General features: G+C 43.6%; 1 protein-coding gene across 2 annotated transcripts in view; it reads left to right on the top strand.

Moving 5' to 3' along the window:
- The window catches only part of LOC147889236 (MAP3K epsilon protein kinase 1-like), a 65,932-nt gene that overhangs the window by 37,498 nt on the left and 11,151 nt on the right, over positions 1–17,283 (top strand). For both annotated transcript variants that reach the window (XR_015542921.1, XM_087391797.1), the window contains exons 14-17: positions 3,218–3,262; positions 13,870–14,067; positions 14,187–14,270; positions 14,425–14,516. Coding sequence is in view for 1 of the 2 variants with exons in the window: in XM_087391797.1 (XP_087247923.1) it covers positions 3,218–3,262; positions 13,870–14,067; positions 14,187–14,270; positions 14,425–14,516 (419 nt within the window). In the remaining variant the exon portion in view is untranslated. The remainder of the gene's footprint in view (positions 1–3,217; positions 3,263–13,869; positions 14,068–14,186; positions 14,271–14,424; positions 14,517–17,283) is intronic.

The raw sequence follows: 17,283 nt of genomic DNA, 5'->3' as shown, positions 1-17,283 counted from the left end.
TCGAGGATATCCTCAAATATCGTCTCGTACAGACTTTGACCCTCTATGGTGACCTCATGTGTGTATGATGAAGTGTCTGGGGGGAAGTAGCATACCTTAATGTAAACCGGACGGGTGCCAGGTGGCTGAATTCGTATCCACATGTGACGTGCATGTTCCTCCTTCCTCTCACAGATACATAGGGCCTCAGATGTGACCTAAAGAGGACTGCCACCCCTCTTGAGCACCGTATGCTACTGTCTCTCCGCATCTCCTTTTTATGGGCTGATTCCCATATATATCTTGTTACTACGGGCAATCCCCTCTTTGGGATCTCATGAGTCTCTGTGTAAAAGATCACATCTCTATTAGTGTATGTTTCTGAGAAAACCCCTGGGTCAGACCAAAGGGTTCCATTGCAATTCCATACAACCATTTGTATTCTGCTTTGTGCTCTCGTCTCTAGGCCCTGACACTGTCATGTGCTGCCTATTTGACCTTCTTCTCTTTTCCTTCTGCTCTATCTGCCCTTTCGTGGATGATCACTTTACCATCTCTATATGTAGCCCATTTCCCTTCCCGTCTTACCGCCATCACTTGCACCATTCCTTCCCTCTGATGTTCCTGTTGTAGGAGGCTGAGATCATCATCTAAGAAGGTCATGGTGCCCTGCCCTTCAGCGTTGCCCTGATGCTCATAAGTGTAGATCTGTCCTCTTTTGTCCAGAATCTCACCACCAATGGCGCGTCCCTTTACCCACCCTTCAAGCTGCCTCACAAGTGAGGTTCACCCCCCTCTTGGTGAATAGGATTTTGGCGTCTGCCATTGGTGTAGTGTCCCCTATTGGTAAGCCTCTAACAAGTACATTCAAGGATTTGCTGTCCCGTCTCTTGTCCTCTTCAAGGGCATCCGATATGATCTCTTTTTTAGGAGCTGATGTACTTTTTTTAAGCACATCCTTCCATTCGAATATTTTGGCTTCTCTTTTGCTGATTTGCTATTTAAGTTCAGTGTGCTTCCCTTGCATTGTGGCCTGGATGGCTGCAATATCTTTCCTGAGATTGGCATTCTCAGTTTTGAAGTCTTACACTATTTTACATGTCCCTTCCGGGGTCCTTTCATTTCTTTGACTTGCTGCAATTCAATCTCCAATGCGTGCACTTTGTCTTGGAGGCTGGTTTTGGCAAACCCCATTCCACTTTTCCTTTCTCCCACTCCTCTCTCTTAGCTTTCTCTTTCTTCCATTCTTCCTGTAGCTTCCCTCCCTGCTTCTTTATTTCAATAAGGCCTTGTCCACAAGCGAGAGAAGAATTATTAAGAGTCTTTGGAAGACCAAAGGGTCTATGAGACTAAAGGGAAAACAATGATTTGAGGGGTGGAGCCGCTAAGCGGGCATCAACACCCGTGATGAGTACAAAAAAAGAGTGGAAAGCCCATAATCATGAACATAACGGCACTAATGCATAGTGAGAAGAGCTCTCTCTGAGGCGAGGTGTCAATCTTGAGAGGGGAGTGTCATCATGGGACGCTGCTGTGGTGGTATAAAACGTGTGATGGGACGCTGGCGGCTGTGGGCATGTGTAGCCCAAGGATTGGGACCCGGGACGGTCACTGAAGAGGCAGTAGTGGCGACCTTTGATCTCATAGTATACGGGGCATCTGAAAGCAAAGTGCTCCTCTGACTCGATCTCCTGATGGTCACATAAAGTGCAGATGTTGCACTCTCTGGGTATGCTCTCAGCTCGATCGCTCTCAATGCGGAGACGGTGTGATGAGACACGAAACTATCCGAACGATATCCTTAAGGAGTTGAGGAAGTGGATCCGTGTGTATCCTGGTGGGTTGATGAAGCCCTCGTGTGTAATCCTAGGTTAATGGTCTCTATAGAGGCTGAGCTTGAGAGCAAGCTGCTGCGGTGCTAACCAAGTCCTAAATGTTTGTAGCTGTAAAAGATCCTCTCGGATGACTTGGTTCACCTTATGTAAGCAGGATAGAAGGGGCCTCAACGTTGTACTGGAAGAGAGGTAACCTGTCGATGTGCAGCCCGAGGTTCTCAAACCATCTGCAAGCATGTGCATAGCAACACCTCTGGTCTCTGGTCACCCTCTGCTACCAGTGCCATGTATCAGGACAAGGCCAGCCAAGCAAGCCTACGTTGTCGTGTGGTGCAAGAGCCATACTGTGTAATGCGGTAGAGATATGTGATGGCTTGAAATGCCACATCGAGCTATAGTGGGGATGCTCTGAACTCATCTAGGACTATCTGATGTGGGACTGAGGGCTTACTGTGGATCATCCATGAAACCATGAGAACCTGAAGCCTCTCAACTCGAGCACACACTTGCTCTGAAAGGTCTAGCCCCCAACAAGGGCTACCATACATGCTTGCAGGTCGCGGACCAAAGAGTCAAAGAGGAGGGTTTTTGTCCGGGGGTCGTGGAAGTGAGAGTGAAAACACTACCTCTCGAGTTTGGCTAGTGCGATTTTATTGGAAGTCTTTGAAAGACCAAAGGTCTATGAGAGTGAAAGAAGCGTGATACAATGCGTTGAAGGGGTGGAGCCTCTAATCGGGCATCATCACCCACAATGAAAACAATATAATAAAATATAATACATGAGAGAAGTCCTGACCCGTGGCTAGGGTAGAAGCTCAAGGGGAGTCTAGCGATGAATGAGGCTGTGATGATAGGAAACCTGTGATACGCGTTGAAAGTAGTATGTGTGTGTGGTCTCCTAGTAGCGGCCCTACGTCTGACAAGAGCCACTGTAACCCCCCTCGGTTGTGTCGCGGGTCTAGTGAACATGGAGGGAAGATCCACAAGCATAAAATGTTCATCAACCCATTGTCAAGTTTGTCGTGTCATTGGCTCTAGACCTCAACCTCTTCGACTAACCGTGATTTGCTGGTCAACACGATCTGGTTGGAAAAACTCTGTCTAGATAGAGTCTGGCACAAGTCTAAACACATGAACAATTGGCTTTTTATAGTCAATTTACAACTAGAAAGGATGTGCCTACAGACAATGGTTGGTTAAATAAGAAATAGTACCCCTTAGCCCTTGTCACATGACAGAAAACCTTAAATTTACACATAATTTGTGCTCATTGAAAATCGCACATTGCATATAGGCCATTTGCCATGTTCAAAAATGTTTGTTGTCATTTTTTAAAGATGTCCAATTTCTATTCTCTTTATTCTCTTTATCTATGCTTAACCTTCAGCACCCTCAATATGTAGGGTTTCGGGAGCACTTTAGATGGGAGCGAGTTTCATTCCAAACAGGTTTTGCCTATCTTCTTGCTCTGAAGATCTTGTAATTTATGTGCATTTATCAACGTAAAGAATATTCACTGCACAGAATGTAATTTCTATTGCTGGAAAATAGAACACCAACATGTGGCCACTTGATCACTTTGTTAATGCACGTCCTAAAAAGTAATGTAATTTTTAATTTTTAATAGACAATCTGCTTTTGAAACGTCGTGTAGTACTTTATGACATTGTATTTCCAAAAAAAAAGATCTCTGTACTAAACATTGCATGCTTGTGGGAGTTGTGATTGTTTCTTGAAACAAATTTAGACAACATAACACACACATTTACATTCATAGCTACATCTAGGCAGGCATGCATGCATGCATACATACACTCCCATGCATGCACGCATACGTACATGCATGTGTTTGTGCGATGCATCTATACGTGCATCCATACATGCGCACATGTATGCATGTGTCCATCCATCCATGTATCCATCCTTGCGTACATGTACGCATGCAAACCTACCTTGGTATTTGTTTACCTACCACACTCACAAACATGTGCATGCCACATCTCTCTCTCCATCCACGTGTACAATGCATGCGCGTAAGTGACCATGCCTACATGCATACATCCTCACATACAATCTCACATGCAATCTCACATGCAATCCATATATCCATATAGATATACATATTTACATACCTACCACAATTTGCCTCCATCAACAAAGGCCTAGCACAATGCTGTACTCTAAATATTTTCTCACATCGAGAAACTATTCATATGTACTATTCATTAAAATGGCTGGTATGATTGGAGAACCATATGAGGCAAGCTTCTCAAGAGGTGGAGCAAGGCTCCTTGTTTGACAACTTGGGATATTTACAGATGATGGCTAGTTGGTTGTAGAAGAGGTTTTCATTGCAAGCAGTTTCACAAGAAATGTTTCGAGATTTTGACAAGCGTTTCGTCTAGAAACGGGTAAAATTAATGTATTTTATATAAATAATAAAAATAATGTATTTTTTATTAAAAAAATCCAAAAAAATTCCACGTTTCGCACGTTTCGGGTCGAAACGTTTCTTCACGTTTCTACTGCCCGAAACGCGTTTTCTGGTTACACTGTTTGCAAGCAAGAAAGAGGAACTGATCTAGCTAGCTTGATCCATCTCTTTTCTTTTCCCTCTACCCCCCTCCTCCCCCCCCCGCCACCCCCCCCCCCCCCCCCCCCCCTCCACCACACACACACACAAACATACTGATATATACAAACACATACATGTATGTGTATGTGTGTCCCCTTTCAACCGGCTCACCATTAGCTCAATGCTCACTTTCAGGGTTGATGCGAGACCTCTGTCTCCCATGTACTTTGTGTGTGTATTTGTATTATGTATATAGATACATACATACTTACTTAAATTTAACTTCAATTCTCATAATTTGTTTATTAGAATTGGATGATGATCTTTTAATCTAATAAAATAAGAATAACTTGTATGAACATTGGAGAACCATCACATCACGTACGTGATGAAATTCCCAAAGTGTTTAGACTTCAATGAAACATATAGTCAACAACATTGCATGATTTGGATTAAGTTCCTAGAGGAAAATTCATCTTGATCCATCATGATATAGATATTTGGTCTGGGCGCCTTCACACATTATTTGAGATTCGTGATCAGCTAGCCGAAGATCTATGCACGATCTCTAGACCTAGCTCTGCCTATACTTTGATGTGTGAAACACATGAGATGCCATACATAATCTTTATCATGGAAGGGCCAAAGATCATCAAGGGTTTCAAATGCAATACCTTGTGCATGATTGGGAGACCTTGTCTCACATTTGGCTAGGCCTTTCAGTGAAGTGATTTTTCTTGTTTTACCTTACCACGGACATGGGATTTTATTATACACATCCTCAAGAGGGGCGACACTATGGATCCACATGATCACGATGTGAACATTATAGCCATTGTATAGACAACATGATAGAGAGCCAGTGGGCAGTCAAGTCTTTGCTCTAGTTTCTCCACACTAGACTATGCATTTATCCTCAAGGTGATTGTTGAGGAGTGCATGGCTGTCATGTGCACGGATTGGTATCTGACGTGTACTGGGTACACAAGACTAGCTCAGATAGCCTGGGGAGGCTTAGAGTTAGGCAGGCTTGATTCTCGAGTTGAGTGGCAAGGGTACGAACCAGTTAGAGGTCTTCGCTATTTTTGGCGCTTGGGGCGCGAGTCTATAAAAGGGGCCCAGGGGTTTAGTTCTGAGAGAGCCGATGGGAGCAAGTTTTGTTCCCAGGTGCTAGGTCTGATCCTGGATTGAGTCGCGGACGTGCGCCTGCATCATAGCGTAGCCCAAGGCCCAATAGCAGATCCCAGGCTTCACAGCGCCACCTGGTGGTATGGGACACCAGGCTGGTTTGGATCTGGTTGGGAGTTCGTGCCAGTAGCTCAGCTCGTGGCTCGGAGGGGACATCTCCTGATTCGGGATCACATCCCGTAGATGTCATGGTTGGGTGGTGAGCAGCCTGCTCAGTTTTCTCACGTTGTGTGTGTTCTTGTGTTTGTTTGCAGATCAGAGGTTTCAGGAGTGCTGGGACGTGTCAGTTGGTATCAGAGCCAGCTCCTGAGGTAGGAACTTCTGTTCCAAGAATTTTGGACGATTTGTTCCTCCAGGTATGCCCTAATTTCGAAATTTGTGCTGCAAGTTCTTGTTTGGTCCATCGGTTATGGAAAGTGGTCAGGATTTAGGGAAAAGGTCGGAAGAAGAGAGTGAGTGATGAATTCGAGATTGCTGAAGGGTTTAGGTGAAAGAGGGTGTGAGGTGTAGCTAGGAGAGAGTGGAGAGGATTGGAGGAGAGACGTGAGAGGAGCTGTTGGGTAGACGAAGGGTTGACAGGAACCCTAGGGGAACCCGTGCTTTGGTCAGGGCTGCGCAGAGGTTAGGAGCTAGTGTGCGCAAGAAGATCCCTCTACACCTCTATTGGATTTTCGCCACCTAGGTACAGCTTGCAGCAGATTACTGTACGGTACAGCCAGCAGCGGAACCAACAGGGGGAGTCTCCGGGTTCACCTACTCGAGCTGATCGTCAGCTTTGTACCCCTTCTCTTCGGCCAGCTTCTCTTCTTTCGTCACCTCCTCTTGGGACAATTTTTCTCTCTGCTCCACTCTCCTTCAAGCTTCGATTCCACCAGTCACTTCTCTCAGTTCACTACTCTTTTCAGATCAGATTTCAGACATGGCTGATTCTGCAAATCCTGAGTTTGCGATGGGTGACCAGGATTTAGACTACCCTACGGAGGAAGACCAGGGTCTCTACGACGATCTGATTACGAAGAAAGCCTTCAGTGAATTCGCCACTGCTCTTGATGGAAAGTTTGAGCAAGTTAACGCGAATCAAACGGGGTTGATGCAGCAACTCCAAGGGATTCAGACTACCCTCACACTTCTGACTAGCACTGTTCAGGCGCTCACACATGTGGATGCCATGGCTTCAGTGTTAGGTCCGAACATCACTCCAGATCCTTTTCCCGGAGATCAGAAGTCTTGTACCAAGGAGGTTGTTGACACTTGGTTGCACAAGTGGCAAGTACACTTCTAGTTTCACCCTTATCCAGATGACTAGAAAATACAGCTTGCAGCCGGGTTCATGTCAGGAAAGGCTTTATTGTGGTGGAAGGAACTCCAACCCAAGCCGGCAACATGGATAGATTTCGAAGGTGTCTTCAGGAAAGAGTTTCTGAAGGAGGAGGAAGATTATGATATCGTAGGCAAGCTCAAAGCCCTCGATATGTCCAAGCTGAACTTGACTTTTGAGGTTTATCTTCAGAGGTTTCGGGATTTGCAGACCAGAGCTACAAAGATGGATCTAGTGACCTTGTTAGGTTTCTTTGTAGATGGTTTACGTGACTCCTACAAGTTACAAATCAGAACAAGTGTACCACGTTGCAAGAGGCCATGAATTACGCGCGTATCTATGATGATATCATGGCCAGTGCAAAGGGAACCACAGTTTCCAACACGAGTGGGAAGAACAAATGGAAGTTCTTCAAGTCTACCACTGGTACCGGGGAGACGAAGTCTATAGACAACGCCTCCAAGGAACACTTGACTCAGGCAAAGAATGGTCGAGCCCGTTTCCTTTGTAACTTGAAGCTAAAGAAGGAAGGACGTTGCTTCTTCTGCGAGGAGCGGGGCCACACTAAGAATGATTGTCCTAAGCGCAAGAACTAAAAGCAAGCGCTGGGACCGAAGCTCCAGGCGGGTCCGGGTACCAAAGCCAAGGGAGCGAACCAAGTTTCGATGACAGGTATTTTTGTAAATGTTATTACCTGCCCACTTTCTTGTAATTGCACTTTTAATACTTCGTTTTTTGGTTCCCATGATCTTTTCCGAGTTTATGGAGAAGTTAGGGACCAAAGAGTTCACATTCTCTTTGACCCGGGCAGCTCTCACAACTTTGTTAATTACAAACTTGTGCAGAAGATGGGGCTGTCCACGATACCTAGCAATCACACCTATGAGGTGCAGCTTCCAGCTGGGAAGCAGTTTTGGGATCGCAAGATTGAAGCGCTTTCTATCCGGATTCAAGAATACACAGCGGCTCTTACGTGCTATGTTATGCACTTGAAGCATGTGGACTTGTTAATCGGAATAGAGTGGTTTAAAACCCACGATATTCGGATTGGATGGAAGGAACACACCCTTTCTTTTTTGGATAAGGACACCCAATTTTGTATTCAGTGTGATAATATTCCCTCTTCTCAGGGACCTATTGTATCTGCGATGCAGCTTCGGAATATATTAAACACTTCTCATTATGATGTCTATCGGTGTGTTTTGATTCCACTTTCTTCATTTGTTGTCTCTGTAACTAACAAGAATGATTTAAGTGTGTTTGAACACCATGAATTGAGAATGTTGTTAGATGGTTTCAAGGATGTATTCCCTGCTCAACTGCCGGAAGGTTTACCTCCAGAACGGACAGTAGATCATCGCATAGACTTAGTACCTGGGGCTCAACCTATTAGTGTACCACCTTATAAGATGAGCCAGCTTGAGGAGGATGAGCTAGCTTCACAGCTACAGGATTACCTGAATCTGGGCTATATTCGCCCAAGTAAATCACCTTGGGGAGCACCTGTCCTCTTAAGGAAGAAGAAAGATTCTACATGGAGAATGTGTATAGATTATAAACGATTGAATAAAGTGACAATTAAGAATCGATACCCTCTACCTCATTCCGATGATCTGATAGACCGTTTGGCCGGAGCGAAGTATTTCACTAAGATTGATTTGCGTACGGGTTATCACCAAATCCGTATCTATGCTAAACACATAGATAGAACCGCATTCCGAACTAGGTATGGTCACTACGAGTTTCTTGTATTACCTTTTGGTTTGACCAATGCTCCTGCCACCTTCCAACAAATGATGAACGATTTGTTCCGAGACTTTCTGGGCAAATTCGTTGTAGTGTTCTTAGATGATATCTTGGTTTATAGCCGAACGCTTGAGGATCACATAGGACACGTCCCCGGATTGTCTTAGTTATTCTAAGACAGCATAAGCTCTATGCCAAGATGAGTAAATGTGACTTCTTTATGAAGGAGATAACTTACTTAGGACACAAGATTTCTTCTGAAGGTATTAGCATTGATCTGGATCGTATCCAGAAGGTTTTAGAATGGCCTATCCCTCAGACTGTGAAACAACTTTGTTCTTTCCTAGGATTTACGGTATTTCTACGGAAGTCTGTGTGTGATTATTCACACATCACAGCACCCCTGACAAACATATTGAAAGGTCGTGGACTGATCTCTTGGAATGATGCATTGAACAAAGCTTTTGAAACCTTTAAGTTTACTATCAAGGAAGCACCCGTTCTTGCATTACCCGATCCTACCCGGCCTTATGTTTTAGAGGCCGATGCGAGTGATTTTGCGATTGGGGCAGCTCTATTCCAAGAGGGCAGACCTGTAGCTTTCGAGAGTAAGAAGCTAGACGACACCCAATATCATTGGCCCACACTAGAAAAGGAACTCTATGCTGTAGTGTATGCCCTTAAGGTTTGGAGACACTACTTGTATGCTTCGAAGTTTCTTGTATTGACTGATCATCAGTCAATTAAGTATGTGTGTGATGGGTCTGAATTGAGGGGACGGAAAGCTAGATGGGTAGAATTAATGCAAGATTTTGATTTTGAAATACGTTATCGAAAGGGTTCGTTGAATAGTGTGGCAGATGCCTTAAGTCGAGTCAAGTTTGTAAATGCTATGTCATTTACGGAAATATCCTCAGACCTATTTCAATCCTTGAGAGGGCTTTGCGCAATTGATAGTCATTTCAGTTCTTATTGGTAGAGAGTCCAGGATGGGAGCTCCATGGTTGACCAGGACTCAGGGATTGTGCCACCTACGGTACAGGCGGCGGGAGGTCAGTGGATGATTAGGAACGGCTTGCTGTTCCGAAATGTAAAGATTTGTGTGCCAGATGTTCTGGAACTTAGATCCAAGATTCTCTCGGAGTGTCATGACGCTCCTAGTGCTGGACATCCGGGTATACATCGGACTCTGTCTCTTGTGAAGCATACCTTTTATTGGCCTAAGATGCGTGCATTTATTGAAAACTATGTAGTAGGTTGCCGGGTTTGTCAGGTTACTAAGGCAGAACGCCTTCGAAGCGTGGGTTTATTACAGCCATTGCAGATTCCAGGTAATAAATGGGAAAGTATTTCCATGGATTTTATTACTGGTTTGCCTCGAACGTGCAAGGGTCATGACTCCATTTGGGTCATAGTCAACCGTCTGACAAAAATGGCTAGATTCTTACCTACTAGAACAACTATTTCAGCTGTTTAGCTGGCTCACGAGTTTGTGGACCACTTGTTTAAGCTGTATGGTTTGCCAGCTGACATAGTCAGTGATAGGGACCTAAAGTTTACAAGTAACTTTTGGACACTTGTTTTTGAGAAGTTAGAAACTACTCTAAGTATGAGTTCCTCAGATCATGCACAATTCGATGGCAGTACAGAGAAGGTCAACCAATTGGTTGAAGATATGCTTCGGGCATATGTTTCTAAGAGACAGTCTTCATGGGAAGAATATCTACCTATGATAGAATTTGCTTATAACAGTGCAAAGCATTCGAGTACTGGTTACAGTCCTTTTATGCTTATGTACGGGTTTCAATCTAAGTCACCAGTTATGGTTGGGTTAAAGGGAATCCAAAATGATGCTGCAAAGACCTTCTTGCAAGACATGCAAGAAATGTTGCAGTTTGCCAAGGAGTCTATTACAAGTGCCCAAGATCGGGACAGATTTTATGCTAATAGACATCGTTCACCTAGAGAGTTCTCTGAAGGAACGATGGTATATTTGCGAATTCCCAAGGAATCGAAGAGCCTAAGTACTGGTTTGGTTCCGGAATTATCCCTCAGATACTGTGGTCCGTTCAAGGTCATTAAAAGAATTGGACCAGTTGCATATCGACTAGAATTGCCTCCTGATGTTAAAGTACATCCAGTCTTTCATGTCAGTAGACTGAAAGCAGTCTTGGGTGCGGATGATCAACTTGTTTCTCCTCACGAGATAATAGAAGTTACAGATTTGACTTTTATTCCACACGAACCTGAGTGTATTCTTGAATTTCGTGAAAGACAGATTCGAAATAGAACTATCATGGAATACAAGATCAAGTGGAAGGATCGTGTTGAGGAGGATGCAACATGGGAGACATTACAAAACCTCCAGAGAACATTTCTGGGTTTTTTAGCGAACTCAGGAGTGAGTTCTTAGAGGAGGGGAAGTATGTCATGTGCACGGATTGGTATCTGACGTGTACTGGGTACACAAGACTAGCTCAGGTAGCCTGGGGAGGCTTAGAGTTAGGCAGGCTTGATTCTCGGGTTGAGTGGCAAGGGTACGAACCAGTTAGAGGTCTTCGCTATTTTTGGCGCTTGGGGCCCGAGTCTATAAAAGGGGCCCAGGGGTTCAGTTCTGAGAGAGCCGATGGGAGCAAGTTTCGTTCCCAGGTGCTAGGTCTGATCTTGGATTGAGTCGTGAACGTGCGCCTGCATCATAGCGTAGCCCAAGGCCCAGTAGCAGATCCCAGGCTTCACAGCGCCACCTGGTGGTATGGGACACAAGGCTGGTTTGGATCTGGTTGGGAGTTCGTGCCAGTAGCTCAGCTCGTGGCTCGGAGGGGACATCTCCTGATTCGGGATCACATCCCGTAGATGTCATGGTTGGGTGGTGAGCAGCCTGCTCAGTTTTCTCACGTTGTGTGTGTTCTTGTGTTTGTTTGCAGATCAGAGGTTTCGCGAATGCTGGGACGTGTCAATGGCGAAACATTAAAGGTATGTTGCTGCATTGTGCATAGTGGTGGTTTGATTAGGAGGCTACTGGATTTACAAATACGAGTAAGACTATTTAGGAGTAATGAAATCTTCAAATGCAGTATTAATTTAGTCCCTTAGATAGGAGCCAATGGAAACCAAGAAGTTCTATCAAGCTGACAATAATCTCTCTGGACAAGGAGTCCAAATATATGTGTCAAAAGAGCAAAAAGACCAAGATACACAATGTGTATTCAGTGTAAGTGTGTATCCTAAATAGACTTGTGTTTGGGATCTATATCATAGAACCCCTCAAGATGTGGTTTTGAATTGGGCTCTCTACTAGATATGTCAACCTATGATTAGTTGTCCCACTAATTTATTTGAAAATCTGCTTAATTCTATTCCAATAGTGGACACACAACTTTACCATACACTGGCTAAGGATCCCTATTGCATTGCAAATATCAATCCATGTTAATGTCATCAAGGAGATGATCTTACCAACTACTTGTTGATAAATTCTAGGATCTAAAAATTATGCACTCATCAACTTCAACATGTTATGCATGGTCTCAATAGGTGTACTTATAGGTATGACATCCAATATCCCAAATTGCTCCAACATAGAGTCACATATATATCGTTTGGCTGAGAAATATGCCTTCCTCTATTTATGATATCGCAACACCCAAAATATAATGCAAGAATTCCAAATCATGCATTTTAAAATATCTGTGAAGGTCAACCTTGACGTCCTTGATTAGCTTGTTATTTGCTACTCTCAATAATGAGGTTATCTCCAAGAATAATCAATAAATGTAGTCGAGAAAATTGTAGGTTTGTTACACTGCACTTCAAATCTTTCGCAAAGAGGTGAGCTAGCATGCCTTGTTTTAATATTCTAGGTGATGATTTTGATATATGAGGCCGTGTTTTATTCTAAGCATTCAAATAAGTTTGTGCTCTCTCTTGATAAAGATTTATGCCTTCATGACCAATCCATTGCTTTTTGTGCGTAACATAGAGGAAATCATAAGATGCCTTCATCTTGCCATTCAGGAAGCCCATCATCTAAGGTGCTATATCCCCAGTAACTATGTATCAACACAATGAGTTTTTTTTCTGCTTCTGAACTTTTGAAGATGTATGAGTGACTGTAGACGTGACTCGACAGCAGCGGCCAAATATTACAAATGTTACTGCAGCCTTTTTTCCCCCCTATACCTGGAGAGCAGTTGTGGCTGAGTAATAGTGCACCTTTGACCTGCATCCACATGGAATGTTAGTTTTTGATGACCCATTCAGCACATGACTCACTTAGTTGGGCCTAATTACCTGCTCATCTTTTCACGGGATGTTTTGAATTGGCCACAATCAGTGATTTAGAAAGCCAGCTTATCAGTTAGGTTTTTAACCCTTACCTCTGTGTGGGTAGGCACACCTACTCACCCTAGCTTGCATAAGAGTCACCAAAAAGGAAATGCTAATGTGAAGTACTCCAAATGCAGCAAGCATTGGACACCTGTATGTTCCGAAGAACTTTATTTGATCATTGAATGTTTGCATTGGCTATAAATGTTCTGTTCTGAATAGACGTGAACCTTTGACTTCTTGCCTTGACGTGACTTTGCTATGTGATGACATCTCTCCGTCTGTAGCTCATTCGTTACCCCTCTTCTTTTCATGTTTTCAACATGGACTGACCTTGTCAATGTTATCTGGTAGCAGTCAGCTCTGGATGCCTGTGTTTAGTGTGGCCTTCTTCAGGCAAGGGATTTGGACTGGGTTGTTGAAGCTATTTTATTCCTCATTGAACCCATACTAGGCCTAGGTTGTTTGCTAGGTACTTTTTGGCGGCACATTGAAGATGGTTGAATGATTGCTCTCCATGCCATCTGATGTTTGTGTTCCGTGGTCTGATAACATGAACCCTGTATATGCATATTGTGTATGTTTCATGGGCTTGGCTCTTATGGCTTTGCCTTTTTCTAAAGCAAGATACCAAAAAAAAAAAAAGGTGAGCTACTGTAGTCTAAGCCATTCTAGGTATACTTGAAGTCTTGGTAGCATTTAACTCATTGGGATTACTTGTGGGCAAAGACTTGAAACTACTACTGCTAGCTAGCTGAAACATTTACTTTTAACAAAAGATCGGTTAGTAGAGACCTTCTCTCTGTTAATGGCAGTGGCTTTTTAGTCCTTGTGCAATATGTCTTTCAAGAGAGAGTAATAACCTTTTGTCCTTGTAAAATGACTTTCCATTGCTTGAACAGGTGACTGTGAGAACTCAATCTGTGGAAATTACAAGATTAATTGGCCTTTTGAAGCCTGAGGAGTCTGAGGATTCTATAATAAAAGCATGCCAGAGGATGGTTTCGATACTCAGAGAGCACCCTGAGCAGAAATCTCAATTTATTTCTCAGCATGGTGTTATGCCTTTCACGGAGATGCTTGAGATGAAGAACAATCGTGTAAGTGACCAAGTGTTTCCCCCATGAAGTATGCAGATTTGAAATATGCTTTGTGGAAGTAATCAGTATATCCATCTGAATGTGCATAGAAGCATCTGAATATAAAAATTCCCTTGCAGGTTCTTCATGCTGTCCTGCAGGTGATAAATCAACTAGCCAAGGACAATTCTAATTTTCAGGAGAATGCTTGCCTTGTTGGCCTGGTAATCCCTCAATGCGTAATCCATCTGTTTTGTCTTCACACTTGCTATCTGAGCCTTACAGTGTTCTCATCAAAAGATTCATGATATTCTTTAAGCCAAAGATCTTGTTGAGCTTGTGAGCAATGGATTGCAGCATCTAACTTCGTTTCTGCAGATTCCAACCATCATGAGCTTTGCTGGTCCGGAACGTTCGAAGGAGATGCGAATGCAAGCAGCTTATTTTGTGCAGCAACTTTGCCAGACCAGGTAAATTTACAGAAACATTTACTTTTTCTGATTCTTTATTGCGTTTCAACTATGGAGGGCTGAGGGCCATGGGGTTTAGGCATTTTCCATGGGCTTTTGTATTCTAAACACTTTCATCAGCACATCAGTATAGATCGGTGATTATGAAGGCTTTCTTCAAGCCAAACATAAATCCTGGATGATTCAATTCAGGATGTCAAATTCTGCCACAAATTTTCTTTATAAAACTTTAGGCCAAAGGTCACACAATAAGTAGGAGGCAAGCTGCTAATTCTCATTGATATTAAACCATGAACACTTTTGGACCGCATTGTAACTTAGTGAGAGAAGTACGTGTCATAGACCAGATGCAAGAGAAACCTGGGAAGGAGGCAGCAAAACCTTATACAACGATGCAACCGTGACTTCAGCTAACAGCAGTGGATGACAAGAAGGATCATTCTAGTGAAGAGCCTAGTCTTTGAGATGGTCTAGAATCTCAAGGTGAGGCACTAGTGAAAGTCATGGAGCATATGTAACAATAAGTGCCATAGGGGCCTATAATGCTGTTCCAAGCCAAACTGTCTGGCTACAGCAGGAAAAGAAAAACCATGCCAGCGTCAGCAAGCACATCTTCACAAGGCAAATTACTTTGGACCAAATAAAGTAGGAGCAGCGGAGCTCCTGAATAACACCTTCGACCAATGAATGCACTCCAGTCAGAATATCCCTGCCATTTCATTTAAGATGAGAGAGTATGTGCTTCCGATCAGAAAGGAAGCGAGTGACAAAGGACATCCCTTGATCTTACCATCAATGTGACCCAGGAGAAAATCCCATTGGGTAGGTTGCTAGCAACCAAAGGCAGTCGTAGACAAATGTAAGAGCAAATGCGGCATCATGTATATCCATGGCTGATCACCTTTCATGAACTGAAGCATCATTTTCAATTCTCCATGGCTGATCACCTTGTGAGCTGTGAATATCGAGCATATTCAATCCTCCATGCATTTTTGGTGAGCAAAGATGATCCACAGAAAGCAACCTTAGGGTTTTACGTTGATGACGTGAGCATTAGCAATATTCTCCATGATCTGTCTCTGGGGCAAAAACCCATACAGGGTAGGATGTAACCCAAAGTAGAGGAAATTGGATATGCGTAATACCAGCATTTTAGAAATCAACTTATACACCACAAGCAGAATTGTGATAGGATGCCAGTCTAACAAACGTTCACGTAGTGTTTTTTTGTGAATCAAATGCAGCAATCCTTGTTTCCACAAGCAAGGCATAGTGCGAGAAGGCCAAGCATCATTGATCATGTGCAACAAGACGGTGCTCAACTGTAATTCCTGCAATTTGGAAAGATTTGTCCTTGATTCGCTTGATAAGGCCAGTTTGGGGAACAGAGGGTTAGCTTTTGCTTGGGATGAGCCTGTGAGCAGTGTTACCTTCAACCAACCAACGACCTTTAATGGGCACACTTCAGCCATGATAGAGAGAGACACCCTGCCTGGTGAAATTGGTTGTGGAGGGACGCTAATAGAAGGTGACAATACTCTTCTAGGCTCTAGAGGGTGGAAGATATCCATCGTCATGCTGTATGCATAATAGTGATGAAGGTGAAGAAAAAGATGTAGTAACCATTGAGAGAGAGATTGTTGTGCACAGCTCAAAGGATTCTCATATGTTGAAGAACCCAATTACATGCTTTTATAGGTAGCAAACCTTATCTTTTGTTATCACACCAACGACATCATGTATGATGTCATGTCCAACACCTACCATGACCTTATCCACTCCCAAAGGGCACTTGATCCTTCAAACACTCTCTCCACACAATCTCTCTCATAAGACCACTCTCAAATGCACATATGGTCACACTCACTCATGGACACATAAACGAGACTCTGAATGCCCAACAAGATTCCACACAAGTGAGACAAGGCTGCCCGTCAGCCCCTTTCCTCTTCTGTTTGTAGTTGAGGCCATGAGCATTTTTTTGAGAGATTGTGGCAATGGCATTCGAGGCATGAATTTGGCCAATGTGATTTCAGAGGAGCTTCTAGATGTTGTAAGAATGATGATACAGCAGTCTAATTGGAAGGTGGACACATGAAGTTTATGGCCTTTATGTTTCTTAGGGGTTAATCCACCAGGAATTGGTTTACATAATCACGGCTGGTTTCTACTATGGATGTTTTGCTTGCATTGGGAGCTCTCAACAACTATCATAAATCCTATGAGATTGTGGTCAATGATTTACTCCATCCTCAGTGGAGCCTACGCTCGGACTTCTCTTGGGTTCCTCGAGGGACGGCAATGAGATATCCCGGTTGTCACAAGCATGCATATCATGGGCCATGGCGGAGTAGCAGTTGGCCCCACTTCTTTTGAGAATCCGACGCACGCTCCTTTACTGGAGCTCAGCCAGGTACCATTGGCAAGGGACATCGTGGTGGCAAGCCAGGTTTTGCTTGCTACCATTTGGTGCATTTGCTCCTATTAAGCATTCTGTAGTTCTGTGTGAGATGATTGAGTTCTATTGGCTGAGCTGGTCGTATTTAAGGTGTTCGGGGTGTTGGTGCTTTAGTTAACTTTGTTGTTTGTTGGTATTCGTTTGCATTTGATACTCATTCGGCTTTTGGGGGGGATTGTTAGCAATAAGCCTCATGGTGAATTGTTATAATGATCACTTGAAGGGTTGTTACAACCTTAGGGCTCAAAAGGTAGGTTCTGATTGGTTCAATGGCGTGGACAATTAAGGTCATGTGGCTGGCAATCAGAT

The sequence above is a fragment of the Dipteris shenzhenensis genome, chromosome 20, assembly GCF_047967505.1.
Source record: "Dipteris shenzhenensis isolate YYH24624 ecotype China chromosome 20, Dip_SZ_1.0, whole genome shotgun sequence".
Taxonomy (NCBI): domain Eukaryota; kingdom Viridiplantae; phylum Streptophyta; class Polypodiopsida; order Gleicheniales; family Dipteridaceae; genus Dipteris; species Dipteris shenzhenensis.
The sequence above is the reverse complement of the archived record's forward strand: the minus strand, read 5'-3'. Positions and strand labels throughout refer to the sequence as shown.